The sequence below is a fragment of the Ixodes scapularis genome, unplaced genomic scaffold (assembly GCF_016920785.2).
Source record: "Ixodes scapularis isolate PalLabHiFi unplaced genomic scaffold, ASM1692078v2 PGA_scaffold6__148_contigs__length_123643588, whole genome shotgun sequence".
NCBI lineage: Eukaryota > Metazoa > Arthropoda > Arachnida > Ixodida > Ixodidae > Ixodes > Ixodes scapularis.
The window spans coordinates 100,408,872-100,426,823 of record NW_024609881.1 but is presented as its reverse complement, the minus strand read 5'-3'; the positions used below and the strand labels follow the sequence as shown (position 1 = coordinate 100,426,823).

The following is a 17,952-nucleotide window of genomic DNA, read 5'->3' as shown; positions in this document are numbered from 1 at the left end:
TATACACGTGAATTGGCATATTAATTTTTGCTATCCTATTTATAAACATGGCGCATATCTGTTAACAGAAACGTATGACCCAATAAAATACTCTAGCACAACAAAAAGTAAAGCTGTAAACAACAATGCTGCTAACATATTGATTTTGATATTTGCGCCAATTCTTGCTTGGAGCAATGTTTACCCTTATTGTAAAAACGTAAACATTATTTGACATTTTCAATGAAGCAGGTTTGTATAGAAGGTTACATAATCGAGGTGTCGAAATGGCTGAACCGTGTTTGGTGCACATACTACGTTTTAAAGTACATTCGCCTGCCCTATAAGGGATAAAAGTAATGTAAGTGTTCGTAATTCACTTTATTTATTTATTTAGTGCATACTGCGGACCTTTCGAGGTCCAAGCAGGGTGGGCGGAAAACATAAATAACGCTACAAAAAACAATGGTTTCACAGAAACAAGAAAACAATGGTGGAAAAACTGCCGATATATTTGGGGTGTATATAAAGTCGCGAAAAGTTACTCAACAGGCAAATAATTGTTTCACCAGGCTTTGATAAACTATATCAAAATGAAGATAAGTGGTTTCGTTCTTATCTCAACATTCGTGGTCACCGTACTCACCGCCAAGTGTGAGTAAAACTTTGAGGTTGTGTTATAGCTTGGTTAAGGGGGTTCCTATCCATTATCATGTGCATGTCAACACTGTCAACCCCTGGTCCTTGTATTGATCGGCATCGCTTTTTGAGAAAGATGATTACTAATCGAATCTGAGTTCACAAAACATTCTAAATAAATATTAATAGGAACCTTTTCTCTGGTTATGCAAAAGCCGTCGCTCCTGTTGTACAGCCCTACTAGATAAGAATAGAAACTAGCAAATACCGCTGCGTGGAGGACACATCGAATTTCGTTCCAGTTATTGAGGAGTATGCTATGAGATAGACTGCATGTGCCAAGGATCCATGTTTAATTGAAATGTCATTTGTTGCCTATAGGATTGATCTATTGATAAATATAGCACACGAGATATGAGGCCAGTTTCTGTCATTTTAGACATGCCAGTGCAAGGACAAAAAGCAGCATTTAGTTTCGTCACTGTTACAATAAAAGAAGAAGGCTCCGACAAATATTTTGAACTATTACAACGATGGTACGATAAAACATGTGCGACACGAGTGATATGTGTAATGAAATATAAACATAAATCCGTATTGAGTCTACTGTAAATATCAAAATTTAACAAGTTTAATGTCTCGGTCTCCGGCATCTTTCCTTTTTATTTTGGCGCTGGTTGATAAATTCATGGAACTAATTTCGCATTTGAAGCGGCGCATTAGCGCCGCTTCAAAATCGCATTTTAACCTTTGTAGAAAATGGTGTTCCCAATGTTATTTTTCTACTGGGCGCTTCTTGTTCTTTGTGCTTAGTCCTTGTAGTTTCTTGTTTTTTCAACTTTAGTTTTCTTCTTTATTTCAAATAATTCACATCTTTAGATGAGCGCACATGACCTTCCATGATTAAGTATGATAGGAAAATATTAGGTATATATCAATGTTTAGGTGATTAAATTCGATATAAGTTCTGTCGAAGTACATCTTTCCCGCGCGAGTTAGAAGGACCAACACGTTAAACGTTGGCATACGTGGTAAGCTCCATATGTGAATATAAGTGTTTCGAATGAGCAGCTGGAGACCGGAACGTTGTGAGCTTACGCAACATCAATTAATGCAATTTGTGAGCGCTGTGCACTCTTGAAACGTGAATCTCGCAAAGAACAGGCACACACCCACGTGCGACCGGACATACACAGAAGAATAGCCGTAAGATAGTGACTGCGTATCTTGCTTTTTTGACACAATCGCGTGTTTTTGTTATTATATATTTGAAAAAATACCCCCTACAAGACTAGGCGCTTGCCTGACGTCGTTGTTAGTAGATTCATGATCCGCCCCGTGCGGCTAAAACCTGAAGCTCGACGACGTCCGTCTTGAAAACTCGGATTGCTGGCGTCGGTCTCGTTGTGAGATGTGGCAACATGCGCTGGCGCTGATACCGACGCACAGTAGGTGGCGCTGCACGGATTTGCTGGCCATGACGTTTGGAAGGGGGGTAAGCCTTGTCTTCTAGGCAGGCAAATATCGTCTGAATCCTCTAAATAACCAGCGCTTTAGAGTAATGACATTTAGGTCACCTTGGTGCAAACATTTATGGTTTCCAACTACTCTAACGATTATTTTATTTCGATTCAAACTAACCGGTTTTCTGTCCTCCAGAATTGTTAAAACAGTTTGCGACAGAGCAGAACTGAGCTTCTTGACGCCTCACCTGAAGCTCAGGAAGTCGCTTTTTTCAATCGTAACCAACAACGATTGCGTCCGCTCTGCCAAAGCAGCAAAATGGCGGCTTCCACAAGATTATTGGGGAATGAGGAGCCGATACTCTAAGCGTTGCTTATTTTTAGCATAGAGGCTTTTATATTTATATTGCAGGTACAATTTCCCGAGCGGTAATTAAAATAAATCCTTTTGGAATCCCTTTCAATTACTATATAGGGTGTGAAAGTGTGAAAACCTAGAAATATGAACTAATGTGGCAGCACCTGCGTATTCAGCGTCAATGAGCCCGCCTAAAACGCCTTAAATAAAACGGGGCAAGCGCTGCATGAACCGTAAATTCAGTCATTAAAATATTATTAAACTAATTTGAGCTCCTCATCTGACGTATTTTGCCGGATACTGTATTGTTTAATGTCCGCTGTGCCTGATAAATGCATGGGGACTCTGGAACCAGCGTAACGTTCGCCCCCTCCGCCTCCCCTTTCTAGATAGGTTTTCATTAAAAATATACAACCTGTATACTTAGGCAAACGTACGCAGTTCGATTAGTATTCTATAATTTTTTTCGTATTGTCCCCACTGCAACAGACGAGGTGATAAACACCATATGCTTAACATAAAAAAGGTAGAATGAAAAAGAAACAATTTACTTCACTTTCGTTCCCATCGGAAAATGATAACGCTCAACTGTGCGTATTATGCGAGCAAGTCTACAAATGGAAGTGCATTTCAAAGCTTATCAGACTCGGCATAACGGTTGTTAGAATGTTATAAGTAAAGCCGACTTTTATTTTTACACTTCAAAAGTTGGTTCACGCCGGTCCGTTGAATGTGACTAAATTTTGGCCATTATTTACTTCGTCTATAAACATCGTTGAGTGATATCTCAGTGCAAAAATAAGCAGTTATTAAGGTATTCTTCTTTCATACAAGGGTGGTTTCTCGTATCTAGGTAAGTTGTTCAGAGCAGTGAAGAAAAAGTTCCACTTCGCGTGATTTTGGTAGTAGCACGTATGATAAATATTCTGCGAAGTTCATGGCAAAGTAGAAGCCTTACACGATATGACATGTGTGTCGTTGCTAAATAGTTCTTTTGGATCGCGTTTAGTTCTCAGAACTTATGCCTTACTTTTTTTTCTGATTACGTTCTTTTTTTTTTTTTGCTTGCACTCTAAGAAAAGCTCTGTTTCTCACCACTAAATGAAGTTAATAAGTAACTGATATTGCAGTCAGCGTCTCACACGCTCCGCTAGAGGAGACAATCAGGCTTTTTTTTTAATTTTTCAGCGAGCCCGACGACGGCACACGAAATTCGGATGAGGAGCCAAGTACGTTCGAGTTCTTTTATTACTTTTCCTAAGAAGAAAACTCAGTTAATCGAATTGGGACAATCGCACAACAAAGAAACAAGCGTAATTTGACAGAAATAGCATTACTCGTTTATAAAATCATTAAAATATTCAATAAAGATTCATTTGGAAACTTAGGTGTGCATTTTGGTGTGCATTTTTATTTTCTTGATATAACGAGGAGGATACATTCTGTATATCTATATTAATCGAACACGAAGAAAAATGTTTATTTCACGGAGTATATCCACATTTGACACTGTGCGCAGCGGCTTTCACACATCAGTGTGGCAACACGAAAGTCAGTCCATGAGCTTCCGTATAACACAAGATGTTTATACTATTTGTTCTACTATGGTGTGCGAAAAGCCTAATTCACTTCTCCTTGTCAAATTAAGGGGAACCAGACATTTTATAGTCCAAATTCAATAGTGTCAAAGTTAACTCAACTTGGTCAACGCGCTCAGCTTGAATAAGACATTTATCCGTATGAACTAAAAATATCTCATCTAAAGAGGTCTTATTTTTTATGCTTAAACATGTAAACAAACGCAGTAGAGTGGAACCATCTCCCGACCAAAATAAGTATGTTTGCAAATCAATTTTTTTATTAATGTTCCATAATGAGACCATCTCTAACCGCTTATCAGTCGAGCTCTGCGCGGATAAGTCATATCATTCATATCCGATTCGTATCGCCATATTGTGTATCCCCACTCCCAACCGCCTATGCGATATTCGTAAATGATTGCATAAAAATTTGATCCGCATCCGATATGCATTCGCACACTTTGTATCCGCATCCGAGTTACATCTGCAATACTCGGAGCCGCATTCCACACAGAATCCGTACATTCATTTTACATTATAAAATATATCTTGAACGAAAAAAGGCATCTACTTAATAAGCCATTGGATAATCGTTGTTAACTTTTTTTTTGAGTGAGAATACGGTAAATAATATGTTATCGTGTTTTGTTTGATCGTATTTATATTATCAAAGATAATATTTCCAGAGGGTACACATCCCGTTAATGGAAAAATGATCCCACTCGTGAGGTTGCGATTAGTGTTTGGGGCAGTGTCCAGAAAATGCGCCAAAATATTTGTTTTCGTTGTTTTGTAACAGTTAATTATGCAGTCGCGTATTTCCTTTGCATATAAATTAACAGTGTCACTTTATTTAGGTAAAACAATATAAAAGTGGGAGAGGAATGTTGTTATTTATTGCAGCGAAGTACTCGTATAAGCCTGTAATGCCCCAGTACACGGAGAAAATGTCGCACTATTTAATGACGGCCACACCTATAAGTTTCAGGTTTAAACATAAACCGCAACAGCATGCTCCGGACCATACACATAGCAGCAATTGGGAAAGCCAAGAAAAAGTTAACGCACACACGGGCCAGGTTTCACTGGTCGAGGTTGCTCTGTAGAAACAAAATATCGTCAACGATGAACGGATACAGACGGCTTCGCCTGTCTTGAATCACAAGGCCGGCTAATAAGATGTCTTATTCTTCAACTGGTACACTTGATGCTGGAGTGGCATGCAGGAACTGCGCTATAAGACTGAGTTGCGAAACACTCGTGAAGTTCGAATTGAATCTCTCAAATCCACATGTGGTCGATGTATTTATTGACTTCATCACTTGCTATGTCTGCTACATCACTTACCGCGCCCATTAGATCAGATAGAATACCCCTGGGCTTCTATCAGATGTGTTCCTTTTTCTGAAGTGGTTTTGAAGCAGAGATAACATCGACACCTTTGACTTCACCTTCCTTTTTCACTCGACGGTCTTTGGCAGCCGCGATCATCTTTCTGACATACTGTGTACGGAGTGCCAATCTGAGTCTTCGAGCAGAAAAACACTTTTAGTTTGGGTGTATAAACACAGTAACCTTGTGCAAACTTTGCACTTACTGTTTTTTTTAAGGATCCGTGAGCATGTATCCTTAAGTGCCTGCAGAAGCTTCGAGCCCCTACTTTCTTGCTTTAGGTGCTTAAGAAGTCATGTTTTCCACGCGACCATCAAATATGCATATTGCTAAATTACCCAAGCATCAAGGAGAATTCTCGGAATGTAGATTTATTTATTGATTTATACACAGAGCTGGCCCGTGGGCCGTGGCAGGGAGGAACAACATTTAACAGAACGAAACAGTTCATACCTCCAATAAAAACTTTGAACAATTTCGTATTTACGAAATTGGATAAGAGACGCGTGCAAAACACAAATGAAAAGGAAAATAAAAGTAAACTAAATGCACGTAAAAAAGTTATATTCAATATAACATTATGAATATACTGACAACAAAGTTCAACAATGATTGAAGACACGTGCTGTGTACATTCAAACTGATAACAAAGAATGCAATATATAAAGACACAACTACAATACTCCATTCAAATTATCACGCGATATATACATATGTAAGTTCGCAGGAAGGGAAAGGAGAGAAAATAACACCAATGCGATATGCTTAGGTTTTAAACTCAGTAAACAAGTCTAACAGCATCCTCAAACATTAAAATAAGGTTGCAATTTACAAATTTTTCGGGAAGCTTATCTGAGTCGTTGATTATACTCGCAAAAAGAGAATACTTGAAACATCGATTTTGGCCATATACGACTGCAATGCTTTAGAATGATTCAGTCTAGCTAAACTCTTGGTAATGTTCCTAAGATAAATGTCGCTGCTGATCTTTACCCGGCGAACGCGCTCGCCGTCCTCGCATAAAAGATTCAAAATAATTAATCAAAACAGGGCGTTGACGAACGCGCGTGCACTATGACATTTGTTCTAGAATATTTCTTTAGAACAGTTACTGTTGCACAAGCCACCACGTGCGGCGCTTAGGCCGACCATTCCAGCATTCTCGTTGATGCTTATATAATTTGGCAAGAAGTCGTTAGAGTGTCCGACAACTTGACTAATGCAGGGCACTACTTGTGGCCTTGAAGCTCTCTTCCTCTACTTCGTTGACGCGGTTTGTTTTGCTTTTTTTTCTATCAGAACTGCAACAATTTGGCCACACTGCTTGAAATTAGATAAAAAACATTATGAACTTTTTGTTCCGCCTAGTCTCAACACCTCATTTGAGCGAGAAGTTCAAACGGCACTGCAGACCAGAACGCTTGGAGGAGGGGGACGAATGGGGAACGGGGTTTCTAATTTCTTTGCACGAAGGGCGTTTTTACATTTTTGTTTTCTGCCAAACAAGAACACGCGTTTCCGAGATGATCGATGCCTCTGTATTCTTTACTTTTCTACGGACAGCATTTGTTAGCTAGATAGAGCTCGAAAGCGATGTTGGTTGAGGTACGGGTCATTCTTGGCGTCAAGAACCATTTTATCCCCGATTGGCACTTTTTATTTTAGAGAGAATAATTTGCTCCCGTCAAATATTCGATGATGCAAATCAAAGTGTCACTCAAGTATTCAATCTACACTCTGCGGCCGCACACGTTTATAGGCCGCATTGTCAAAAATGTAGATCCAGACCCGCGGACTTTCGCAACCGATTTGCAACTGCAGCGCCTGGCATTTGCATCCCATTTGCAAGTCGCCAAATGCTATTTTTATTTATCCGCATTCGCCAGTTGACTGTGGATATTCGCCGATAATCATCGGGTAATCCGCAGATAATTCTCGGATATCCAGGGCTCTAATTATGAACTTGTTATATGACATTTTATTTAGTACAGTACAGGCCGACCTCTTGACTCGACACACGCAAACCAAAACTAGATAAACGTTTACAATTGACCGAACTTAATGAAACATGCTACTTTTTTATAATCTTCCTATTCCCACAAATTTTACGCATTAGAACAGCAAGATTTAAGTTTAAACCTTTGACTTGTGTTTGTTGGTGTATGCCAAAAAAAAAAATTAATCTCCGAGAAGGTTTTATCAAAATCATGAAAGACGGAAAAAATACCGATTAAAGGCGAGTGATAAATACCTAAAATAAGCGTATGGGATTTCTTATTTGCAGTTTTATTTTTTATAAAGCGGAAAGAAGCAACTTTTGAAATGTTCCCGAGGCTGCATTTTTCTTCGCATACTACATCCCTTAACTAACTCGTTTCCTTCTCTCATCTTTACAGGGACGTTTTCTTTTTTCTTCACGGGTCATGTGCATGCTCTGGGGGTTAGACAATTCTATTCCCGTGTCCCGTGTTTTTTTTAAACGTAACCTTTGATTAATGCCGACTTTGTCCATTACCGAAGACGCACACCGGAAAGCACAAAATCACTAAAAAAACAATGAACACAAAAGAAAGAAAAAACAATTCGATTAAAAATTAAACTCAAAAACATGTGTTCCTACTATGTGAAATGTTTGACACGGGCCGCTATCAAATGACGTTTAATGGAGATAACTTCAATTTTTACTATTTCAGACAGACACGTTTCAGCAAGAATGCCGTTCGTGGCACAACTACTTTCGAAGCATGCATCATGTTCCGAATCTCGGATTAAACAAAAGAGTACGTGACCAGCTGTTTACTAAAACCTTATCAAGAGTGCGAATTAGCTGGTTCAGTACTGGCATAGTAATACGAAAGCGGAGGAAACACGAGACGGACCGTCCCATTTTTCCCCCGGTTCTGAATTACTATGTCAGCGTATTACATTTTCTATAAAATTCATAGGTATTTTTAAATAAATATATAAATGTTTCTCTGATGTTCAGAAATATGTTAGTTATGATCAGCAATATCCGCTAATGATAACCCCGGGTTGGTATTATGAACGGAAGGCTGGTTTTTCGTTTTTTCTAAACTGCCGATTTTGGCAAGCGCTCGAAGAACAGCAATCGGAAAACGCTATTGATCGCGGGAGATCCGACAGATGCACCGAATTCGTGACGTCATTTTTTTTTTCCAGCACGGGCAACTCTACGGCGAGGCTGGCGTGGTTATGAGCTTCGCCACTTGGTGTCGTCAACGCGTTACATCCTACCCGTTCAAGATATCCGAGGGCCGGTTGGGCGGCACGAACAGAGGCGAAGGGTCTAACCTGTTTCCAAAACAACCCTGTCCTCCTTCTCCTCTTCTCGGTCTCACCTACTCTCCCCGCCTTCCTTTCTAATCCCCAGTTGTGGGATTTGAGCAGGCGCAGGAGAAAAGAAAAAGCCGGTTTGGCCAAGTTTTATGGGCTACTCGCGCTCGGAGCTTGGACACGTTACGGTTAACGCCGTACTTCCGCGAAGCGTCGCTGGGTTTAGAAAAATGACGTAACGACATTTCATTTAGCTTTGGGAACATTCACCAGGTGCAATTTGGTAAGCGCTTAAAAGGAATGTTTGTCGTTTTCCGAACATAAAGCTTCGCCTCAGTAGTACTGCCACAGCAAAGTAAACATTTAAACGATGGGATAAGCGCTAGAGGTTTCTTTCAGTTCCCCTCTAAACGAATCAAAAACTAGAATCTTCCGTTTTATTTTAAAAATGAATCATAGCAAGAGCCGTTAGAGTCTAGCCAAATACGCGTGTGGACTTATTAAATGCCACACACATTGAAAGAACAACAGAAGAGTTATAAAACGTACATTTTACATCTTGTAAACCCTGAGATGGGGAACGATAAAAAAACGGACGAACACAACAAAATCTCAATTGATTGATCGATTCGATCAATCATTCTAGTTTTTGATTCGTTTAGAGGGGAACTTCAATTCGATTGATCCTTCAAAGCAGAGAAGCATTTAGGCTGCGACTGAACGTGAACCTACCAGATGTAATATATGTGTTCTTTTTTTCTCCTTTCACCAGAAGCTTCAGGCAAATGCGCAATATTGGGCTAATCATCTCGCTCGTCAAAGGTTCGGCCAGCCTATTTCCCACAGCCCGGAATCAGCGAAGCTTGGAGAAAACATTTACTGGTACGAAATATCCAGTGGAAGTTACAAGGTTTCAGGTAAAAACACCCGTACAAAACAAAAAGGCAGAGCAGTTTTTGTAGGCTGCTTTAATGGATCTACATCATACATAGACATAATCATTATCTGTATTCTAGTCGTAATATGTTTTGTTGTTAATAAACCCGAAAGTTTATTAGAAATAACAAAAGTAACTTGATTTGTCGAAAAAAAAATCCGGGGACACCTAAGCACTTCGTATGAGTTGTGAATGCGAAAGCATGAATGTCATTCTTTCGCTCCCTTAGTTCGTCTGCGGCGCAGTGGCGTGAGCGGTCAGGTTCCGTTACTGCCGAGGCAGCGGCCGACGGCCGACTACGCGCTCATAGGAAGTGGCTGCGCCGCGCTGAGGTTGGCCGTGCGGCCTCTCCGGAGTTGGCCCTTGCGGGCTCTGCGGCCAAGCCCGCACCTCTTACCGGGGGCCGAGCCGCTGCGTGCGCTGCGCCGTCATAGAGAGGGCTTCTCTGGTGGCGTTCCCTGAAACCACGCCGCGCGAGAGCCAATGGGAGTCACGCTCCTTGAAACTATGGCGCGCGCCAGCCAATGGGAGCCTATCCATCAGGTTTCTGCTACAGACGACAGTCTCCGCTCCATTGGGACAGGGAAAGGTGCCGTTTGTTGCGGCTTCGAAGCTGATGACGTCTGTTCGCTGTATGGAATAGTTAATGCTTACGCATTGATAATCTATTTATTCACACTCAGTCTTGTTTGACGGAGTTAAGGGACAACTAAGGCCACCTAGCGCGGTGCCTACAACCGTGCTTACATGGGAATAGGTTAAAGGAAAGTAATATAATACGAGTAAAAAATGCTTGAACAATTAAAAACAATTACATACGTTATTGCGGTCACAAAACGTCGCTATGAGCAAAGAAGTGAAACAAAATACATACAGACACCAATCACTATACGCAGATTTAGAGTGCGTAACTTTGAAATTATTTTTCTTATCATCCTGGTACACACAATCTTCCACGGGACAAGTTAGAGCCTGTTATAGATAGTCATAAAGAGCCAATAAAATTATTAATTAATTCGTACACTAAAGCTGCAGCATCCCACCAATCCCAATTTCACTTCGAAACAGGTACAATACATGTGAGAGATCGTTCAAACATCAGGTCTAAAGCAACATCACAATTTGAGCAGTTACGCCGATCTGCTAAGAGACCGATAGCCAATAGACTACTTCCATAAAGCCCTGCATGCAACACGGCGCGTGTTGCACTCTGGGAACTAGTTGGCCAGACAGAAGGGTGGCATGGTTTCGGTTTCGATCGACACGTCGAAAAGAAATTATATACAGAGCGTGGATTATTAACGGCCGTTATCTCATGTTTTCTGGTCCCGAGAGCGTCATTTGTGTTCTCTAAACTAACCTAAATGGCCAGACCTCGAAGCTTTAGCACAAGCCCGAGATGTATAGCTTGTCTTAACACAGGCTTGTTGTATTTTTGTACTTGAGCCTTTCTGTTAGCGTTCCAATCGAGGTATGTGGACGAGCCAGTGCTGGCGAAGCTCGGGGATCTTGCTTGCGTACGAATTAACAAGCTGTAGCAGCCAATAAGTATGGATACATCGAGCTCGCGCTCGATGTATCCATACATATACATATTAGTGTTGTTGAGCAGGAAGTTTGTCGAAATATTACTTACGCGAGGTAAAACGGAGGTGCCATTGCAAAGCTAAATTTTAACACAATTCTTATCTCTTACATGTACTGACCCGCAGCACTGCACGAAGCCCCCAATCCGCTTGCATTCCACTAATACTCAACATCGCGTATGCGCATAAAGTTATCTTGCAATCATAAAGGCACATTCGCACATACAGACCGTATTAAGAAAGCAAAAGTCGAGCACTTGTGTGAAGAATGCCGCACCGTTCGCCGGACGGGCATGAACACCTATGCGGTGCGCCTAACGACCAAACGAACGAAATTATTCAAAGCGCGTTTGACGGTTGCTAATGGCCATAATATGTGTTATGTGTTTCCTTTCTTCATGCCTGAGTATGCCGAGATAATTTTAGACACACCGTTCAGGCACAGATCTTAGGCGTTAGTAAAAGCTCGTTCAAAAAGGCTTAGCCAGGAGTAGGGGACGCTTGTCAGGGCCTCCGTCGTAGCTCGCCAATCTCAGCGTTTGCGGAAACTTAATCTTCTATCAGCATAAGATTTGAGTGGGAGATATATGATGGCACGAGGAAGACATCACAGTAACTTTTGTGCAGTAGTGAGGTCGAATTTGTTGCGTTTCTTTAAACGTTTATGCGTCAACGCTGGGCTCAACTTTGATTTATTCTCCTGTGAGGATGCGGCTTGTTTTTCGCCCAATGAAGTAACAAGAAGCGGACGTTTGGCAAACAAAATGCGTGTGAGGCTCGAGATGACCAAAATTCAGTTGTAGTTCACTGGTACTGGACGGGATTATCGAAATTGAACTCAAAGATGCACTCGTGGGGTGAGGTGACTAAGCCACGTCTCACTACGTTTGCATACGCACTCATAATATCCGTTGCTTCGGGAACCAAGGAAAGTGCCCCGGTCTTCGCTTCGTATCGCTCGAGAGTGAGTTCGTGAAAACGAGCTCATTCGCGAACTCATTCGCGAATTTCACGAATACGTTCCTAAAAAGTCAGATAATCGAAAACATAAGCAGCGCTTTCGATCGCGGCGTGATAGCATGAGATGAAGCTGGTCAGTCGAAATCAAAACTGAGTGGCCAACTAGTTCCCAGATCGCACTATGTGGTATTTCGCCGAGATGGGGCGCGTCGGTTTTAAAAGACGCCCATTGAGGAGCTCCCATATCACTGCAATTAAAAAAAATAAGATTCTGGCAACAGCGAAGAGCCATCGCCATTTTTCACCAGGACTTTTGCACGTTCTAAAAGCAATGCTTAATGCTGATTAACGAGGCGGCAAGATTTTGTTTTTGTTCATCTGAGTTTTATGATTTATGGTCGCTAATTTGCCTTTAAATTGGCTCAACGTACCGATAGACCAGACTGTACAAGTTCCTCAAATATTCTGTGAAAAGAAAAACATTTCACGAAGTTATGGAATTTTTGAAATTTCGTTTTTATCATGTTTCTTAAACCGGGATGGCAACATTGAAGTGTGCCGACCGATATGGTACAAAGGGGGCAGTAAGCCACGTTTACAACTGATTACAAGACGCTTGATGGTGGAAAAAGAATGATTGGTAGCTAATTCACTGAGAAGCATGCAAAAAGAAGAAAAAACAAACATTTGACATACTCGGTTTTAGACAACCTGCACGACTTGAAGGCTTGGACCATTTGTGACGTCACACCACTGGAGAGCGCGCGGGAAGTGGAATGCTGGATTCGGCATCATCTTCATTTACGGTTTTCTCAATTTCTACTTTGATTTTCGAGAAAATAAATAAGCACACCCTGAAGACTAAAGTTCGTGTAGCCAGAAAATGCGATTGGTTTCGTTAGGTCAAGAAACGGCAGGAGTACCCATTTAAGGCTTTACAGTTTTGTTTTAAAAATTCATTGAACGATTCAGTCATGTGGTTTGTGCAGTTCATGTACTAAAAGGGGGCATAATATAGGAGCTAATCGTTACGATATGTGAAATAAATTAACTATTTTTAGTTAAGTTTTTAATTAGGGGAAATAAAAACATCTGGTTGCACTAAAAAACTTGCTGACCATGATCGAAAACCACTCAATAAGTATACTTCTAAGAAAATTGAAGACGCGAAAAGAGCAGAAATTCGCTAAAGTCATCACTCGTGCAACAGGCAATAGGCTGGCAGTGAGAAAACGTGGATGATAAGGGACGAAAAAAACGGCGCGGCCCGTTATCGCACCAGGAGCCTTGCTCCTGCTGCATGAGTTCTAATTTAAGCGCTCCTGCGAGCTTTCCATGTTTTCCGAGAATCCCTAAAACTTATTGATTTAGTGGCTTTCGATTAAGCTCAGCAGCTTTCTAAATGAAAGTATATATTTAGTGCCACAAACTAAAAATATACATAACTTATTTTAACTAGCTGGACGACCCCCTATTATCTCCCCGTGGCTGAACAACTCACCTGATCAAACCGCACTAGTGTAGCTTTCGCTGAATTTTTAAAACACATCTGTAAATAAAAGAGACATCCCCTACCTCCGTCGTCACGACAACCAATAGGAAAATTAGATGCGTCACTTCGGAAACCGTTCCCAGTGAGCCTAAGCAAGAATCGTGTGGGTGTCTAAGTTCCGGGTCATTAATGACTCGGATACGTTACCTCTAGAACATTAGTAGTGATATAACAAAAGTATATACATGCCGCGAGTTGCGGCGTACGTTTGGTCTCGTGCTTGGGTTATGCTCTTCGTCATCGTCGATCGGCTGTATCTTAGATGCAACTCTGTGCATAACCATTATAAAAGATCGAAGTATATAAATATATGCGTGTATGGAGGGCGAAGAGGTATCTGGTTATGATTAGCATGTCAGAAAATTTCTTGATGGCGCATTTTCTCACATCACATTACTCATTCATAATATTGATATTTTGCTGAATTGCGTTGTGACGCTGTTACATTTTTGGTGTAAAATGTAGGATTCCGAAACAACAAAAAATATGTACGGTTTTGAATGACGAAACCTCTAAATTTAGTCGTAAATGAAAGAAACAAATAACATGCCCGTTTTATTGAAATGTTCAGTCCACATTTTCCTCTTTTTTAACGTAAACAATCCGATTTTTATACAGGATAATCTTCCTTAATCCTCAAAGACCGAACAATATCTCGAATACAGTCATTTTTATTAAGAAAAATAAACGTCGCAAGATACGCAAGAACAATTAAGTTGCTATTGTTAGTCATTGTTGTTGTGTTGCTGTTTGTTGGAAGCAGCGCAACAATGCATAAGCACGAGTTGTTTTTACACTGTTTTTTCTTGCTCCAATATGTCCAAACTAGCCCAAATTCAAGCTCTTTTATAGATGTTTCTTAAATTTAATGTCGTAACAAAACGTTTTGTGTTCGAAATTTAGAAGTATTTCCAGGCGCTTGCAATTTTAGAGTCATTACCCCATCAAATTACAAATTACTAAATAATTATTTATTATTAAAAAAATAATTATTGATAATAAATCAAAATCAATTACAAAACTAACACTTATTATAACTCTTGTTCCTTGTACTAGCTCTGATTGGAATCGCCTTTCCGCTGACATAGCCTCCATAACCAATATTATTGATTTTAAAAATGCCTTGTTTGTTCATTTTGATTAACCATTTTCTAGTTGGTATTACTGTTATAACATTGTGTAAATATTCTTGAAGTGTCTGAGCAAGCGTGCATTAATTAGTGTATTATATTTTATGTATCAACAACTGTACCCTTGTCACCTAATCCCCTCTCCCCTCTGTAATACCCTTCGGGGCCTTGAGGGTAAATAAATAAATAAATAAAATAAACTAAAATTTATCTGTTCCTAGATAAGTATGTCATGTAGCTAAGTTTCTCACCTTCTCCCTTCATACAAAGATTCTCTGAAGGCCCGTTCACACTCTTGCGACCGAGTTCGACCGAGAGAGACCAGACCGGTTTTTAAGCCTCTTGCGACTTCTTAGGACCAGCTCCCCTACAGCAGATCCGGTCCTAAGAGGTTGCAAAAGGCTTAAAAACCGGTCTGGTCTCTCTCGGTCGAAGTCGGTCGCAAGAGTGTGAACGGGCCTTTATGGTGAAGTCTGCTTGCAGATCTCGAGCGCTCCAAAAGCTCTCCATTTGGAGCGCGAATATTCCACGTGCAGATCTAGCTCGAGCTAATCATTTTCCGCTCGTAGATCTCTGGCACCGCTTGCTCTTTGGAGCGCCCTAATTGTGCTACAACCACACCGTGAATTCCCGTAGGTCTTGCAGGAAGTTGACAGAAGCGCGTACGTCATTTCCTTTAACTCGGCAGTGCGCACGCGCGGCGAGGTTGGCGAGGTCGCCGAACCGGTCGGGTTGCCGAGTTCGATCTTTTCGGATGCGTCGGGTGTTTACGCGGGATTGTGACGGCTCGAACGCTTCTACCTAGCGTAGATGAGGGATGAATATCCGGGATTTGAGCGTGGTAACTCGTAAGCGCTGACATCTGTGATCGTGAGTGGAAGTACGAGAAAAAGTGACAGAAAATCCCGGGGCAGACGCAATGTTAGGCCTGTTCATTTTGCAGCCAATGATTGTTTACCTTTTTACACTGCATGTCGCCGCGGTTTCCTTGTGCAATAAAGCAAGAACAAATTAGGCAGCGACCGTGAAAGTGATTGATTTGTTACCTCTTTGCGTTTATTGAAGTCTTGCCAGCAATCTGAACTCCAGATTGCTGGCACAGCAATCTGGAGTCCGCACAGCAATGGCGATTGTTGTACGTGTCTCGCCGCTTCGAGGCGGCCGAAAGGTATGGAACGGTGGCGAATGCGGACGTCTTTTTCGTTATTTGTGACACGGGCTCCACGGTACGGACATTTTCGCCCGGCCTGCGTCACGTGTTTTAGCAGGTGAACAGTGACAGTTGTGACATCGTCGCTAAGTTCAGTCGGCTGAGAGGTTGGTCGGCTTGTCACGTTCGAGCAGCGGCCATTTTGAATGGCCGACCGCCTCGGGCGAATCGGTGGGTCGCTCTAAAAATGCGAGTCCATCTTCCGCTCGTCGATTGGGAGCGGGTCCTACGGAGCGGAATTTTGCCTCCCTCATGGATTTTGAAAAAGCGCTCCGGATCTACCAGTGGAATTCACCATTAGTATAGTTCATTGCCGCGAGAAACATTTATATTTAGAGGTGGATTTGGAAACGTGTTTCTACGCATTTTGAGGCGTTTACCACAAAAGTGAAGCATGTTTCCGAGGGGCTCCTAACTCAATTTTCCCCTCAAAACTTAGATATTGCGCCAACTTTGCTTTTCATGAAAATTCGTTTTGTGACATGGGTGCCCTACCTAAACACTTATGTTTTTGCATTGAGTGGAATATCACTTTAGCGTATTGAGAAAACAAGCTTACAATTATCGCAGACGTGTTTGTTAAATATTTATCGTTCATAGAATGTTTTTACAATCAGTTTCAGAAGATAGTCACTTCTGGTTTAATGCTTTTGGAGCAACTGTGTTCCGTACACTGGTAGCTCATGCATCGGCAATCTTTTTTTTTTTTTTAAATCTAATGATCGCTGTCCATCGCGGCGTCTAATCGCCTCTGAAAGATCTCGGTGAAATATGAGAGTGCTAAAAAAATCGAGACTATTTAAATAACTACACTAGTATTTGAAGGCGATGGCATAACTACAAGATATGAGCAAAATGACAATCAACAGGTTTCCTAAGCAATACTAATGTTTCGTTTTACGTTCTTTAGCGAAGGGCACAGACAGACAACCTCTCGTGCCGGAGTCAGGCTGAAGATTGACGTCTCGTTTATTAAATATAAAACGAAATAAAAGAAAGGCGCCTCTGAAACGAGGCGCTCAGGTTACGCGCGAAGCGGACGAGCGGATGTTTATATCTCGAGCTGCATGCGAGCGAACGGTTGTTCTCGGTCGCTTTGGACTTTAGAGCTCGCTAGCGTCGGCGCGTCGGCGACTCCACAACAACTAATAATATATGTCTTAAAAGATTTACGATCAAAGACTTTTGCGAGTCCGAGAAATGGATGCACTTTCCTTTCATTCATGTTATTGACTTAACAAAGTCACGTAGGACAGGTTACACTTAGCATATATGCAACTTGATATAATCTTGATACAACAAGACGTTTACTACAAATCTGTGAAAGTATATGAATATTACATTCATTTCTTTACAGCTGAAAGTGCAATCAAATATTGGTATGAGGAAAAGAAGTACTACGACTACAACCACCCGCACTTCAGCTCGAAGACTTCTCACTTCACTCAAGTTGTCTGGAAGTCGAGCAGAACTCTTGGGTGTGCTAAAAGTCGTGCCCAGGAGGCGCATCGTTATAGATATTTTGTAGTCTGCAACTACCATCCCAAAGGGAATATCCATGGTGAATTCGGAAGGAACGTGCTGAGGCCTTCATGAACAGGCCAGGTGTCAAAAAACATATTTGGAGCGAAATAAAACAATGCTTCTAATGTAAAACATTACTAAAATAAAATAATTTGAGTATGTGACGCCCCAACTACCCTCTACATGTAATTAATTTACGAATCGTTTTTTTGGCGTAGAGTCTGAGAATATGACCATAGTTGGAACACGCACCGGTCAAACCACGCATTTATGACCCATCTCTAAAGGAGCCATTTTTCTGAGCCGATTTTATTAGACAATGGCGATCAAAAGTGATTTCCATGAGCA

The 17,952-nt window shown here is 41.2% G+C and overlaps 1 protein-coding gene across 1 annotated transcript; it reads left to right on the top strand.

The window, feature by feature from the left end:
* Positions 1–572: 572 nt before the first annotated feature.
* LOC121838548 (Golgi-associated plant pathogenesis-related protein 1-like) lies at positions 573–17,676 on the top strand. Its single transcript, XM_042294862.1, has 5 exons — positions 573–633; positions 3,628–3,668; positions 8,105–8,191; positions 9,481–9,622; positions 17,438–17,676. The coding sequence occupies exons 1-5, from the start codon at positions 573–575 to the stop codon at positions 17,674–17,676; spliced, it is 570 nt and encodes a 189-aa protein (XP_042150796.1).
* Positions 17,677–17,952: the final 276 nt, after the last annotated feature.

What these genes read in the sequence shown, in the direction of transcription:
- LOC121838548 (XM_042294862.1), top strand. Translation starts at nt 573, where the DNA reads ATGAAGATAAGTGGTTTCGTTCTTATCTCAACATTCGTGGTCACCGTA. An exon ending in AAATTCGGATGAGGAGCCAA is followed by an intron (nt 3,669 to 8,104) that starts GTACGTTCGAGT and finishes TTACTATTTCAG; the next exon opens with ACAGACACGTTTCAGCAAGA. An exon ending in TGGAAGTTACAAGGTTTCAG is followed by an intron (nt 9,623 to 17,437) that starts GTAAAAACACCC and finishes ATTTCTTTACAG; the next exon opens with CTGAAAGTGCAATCAAATAT.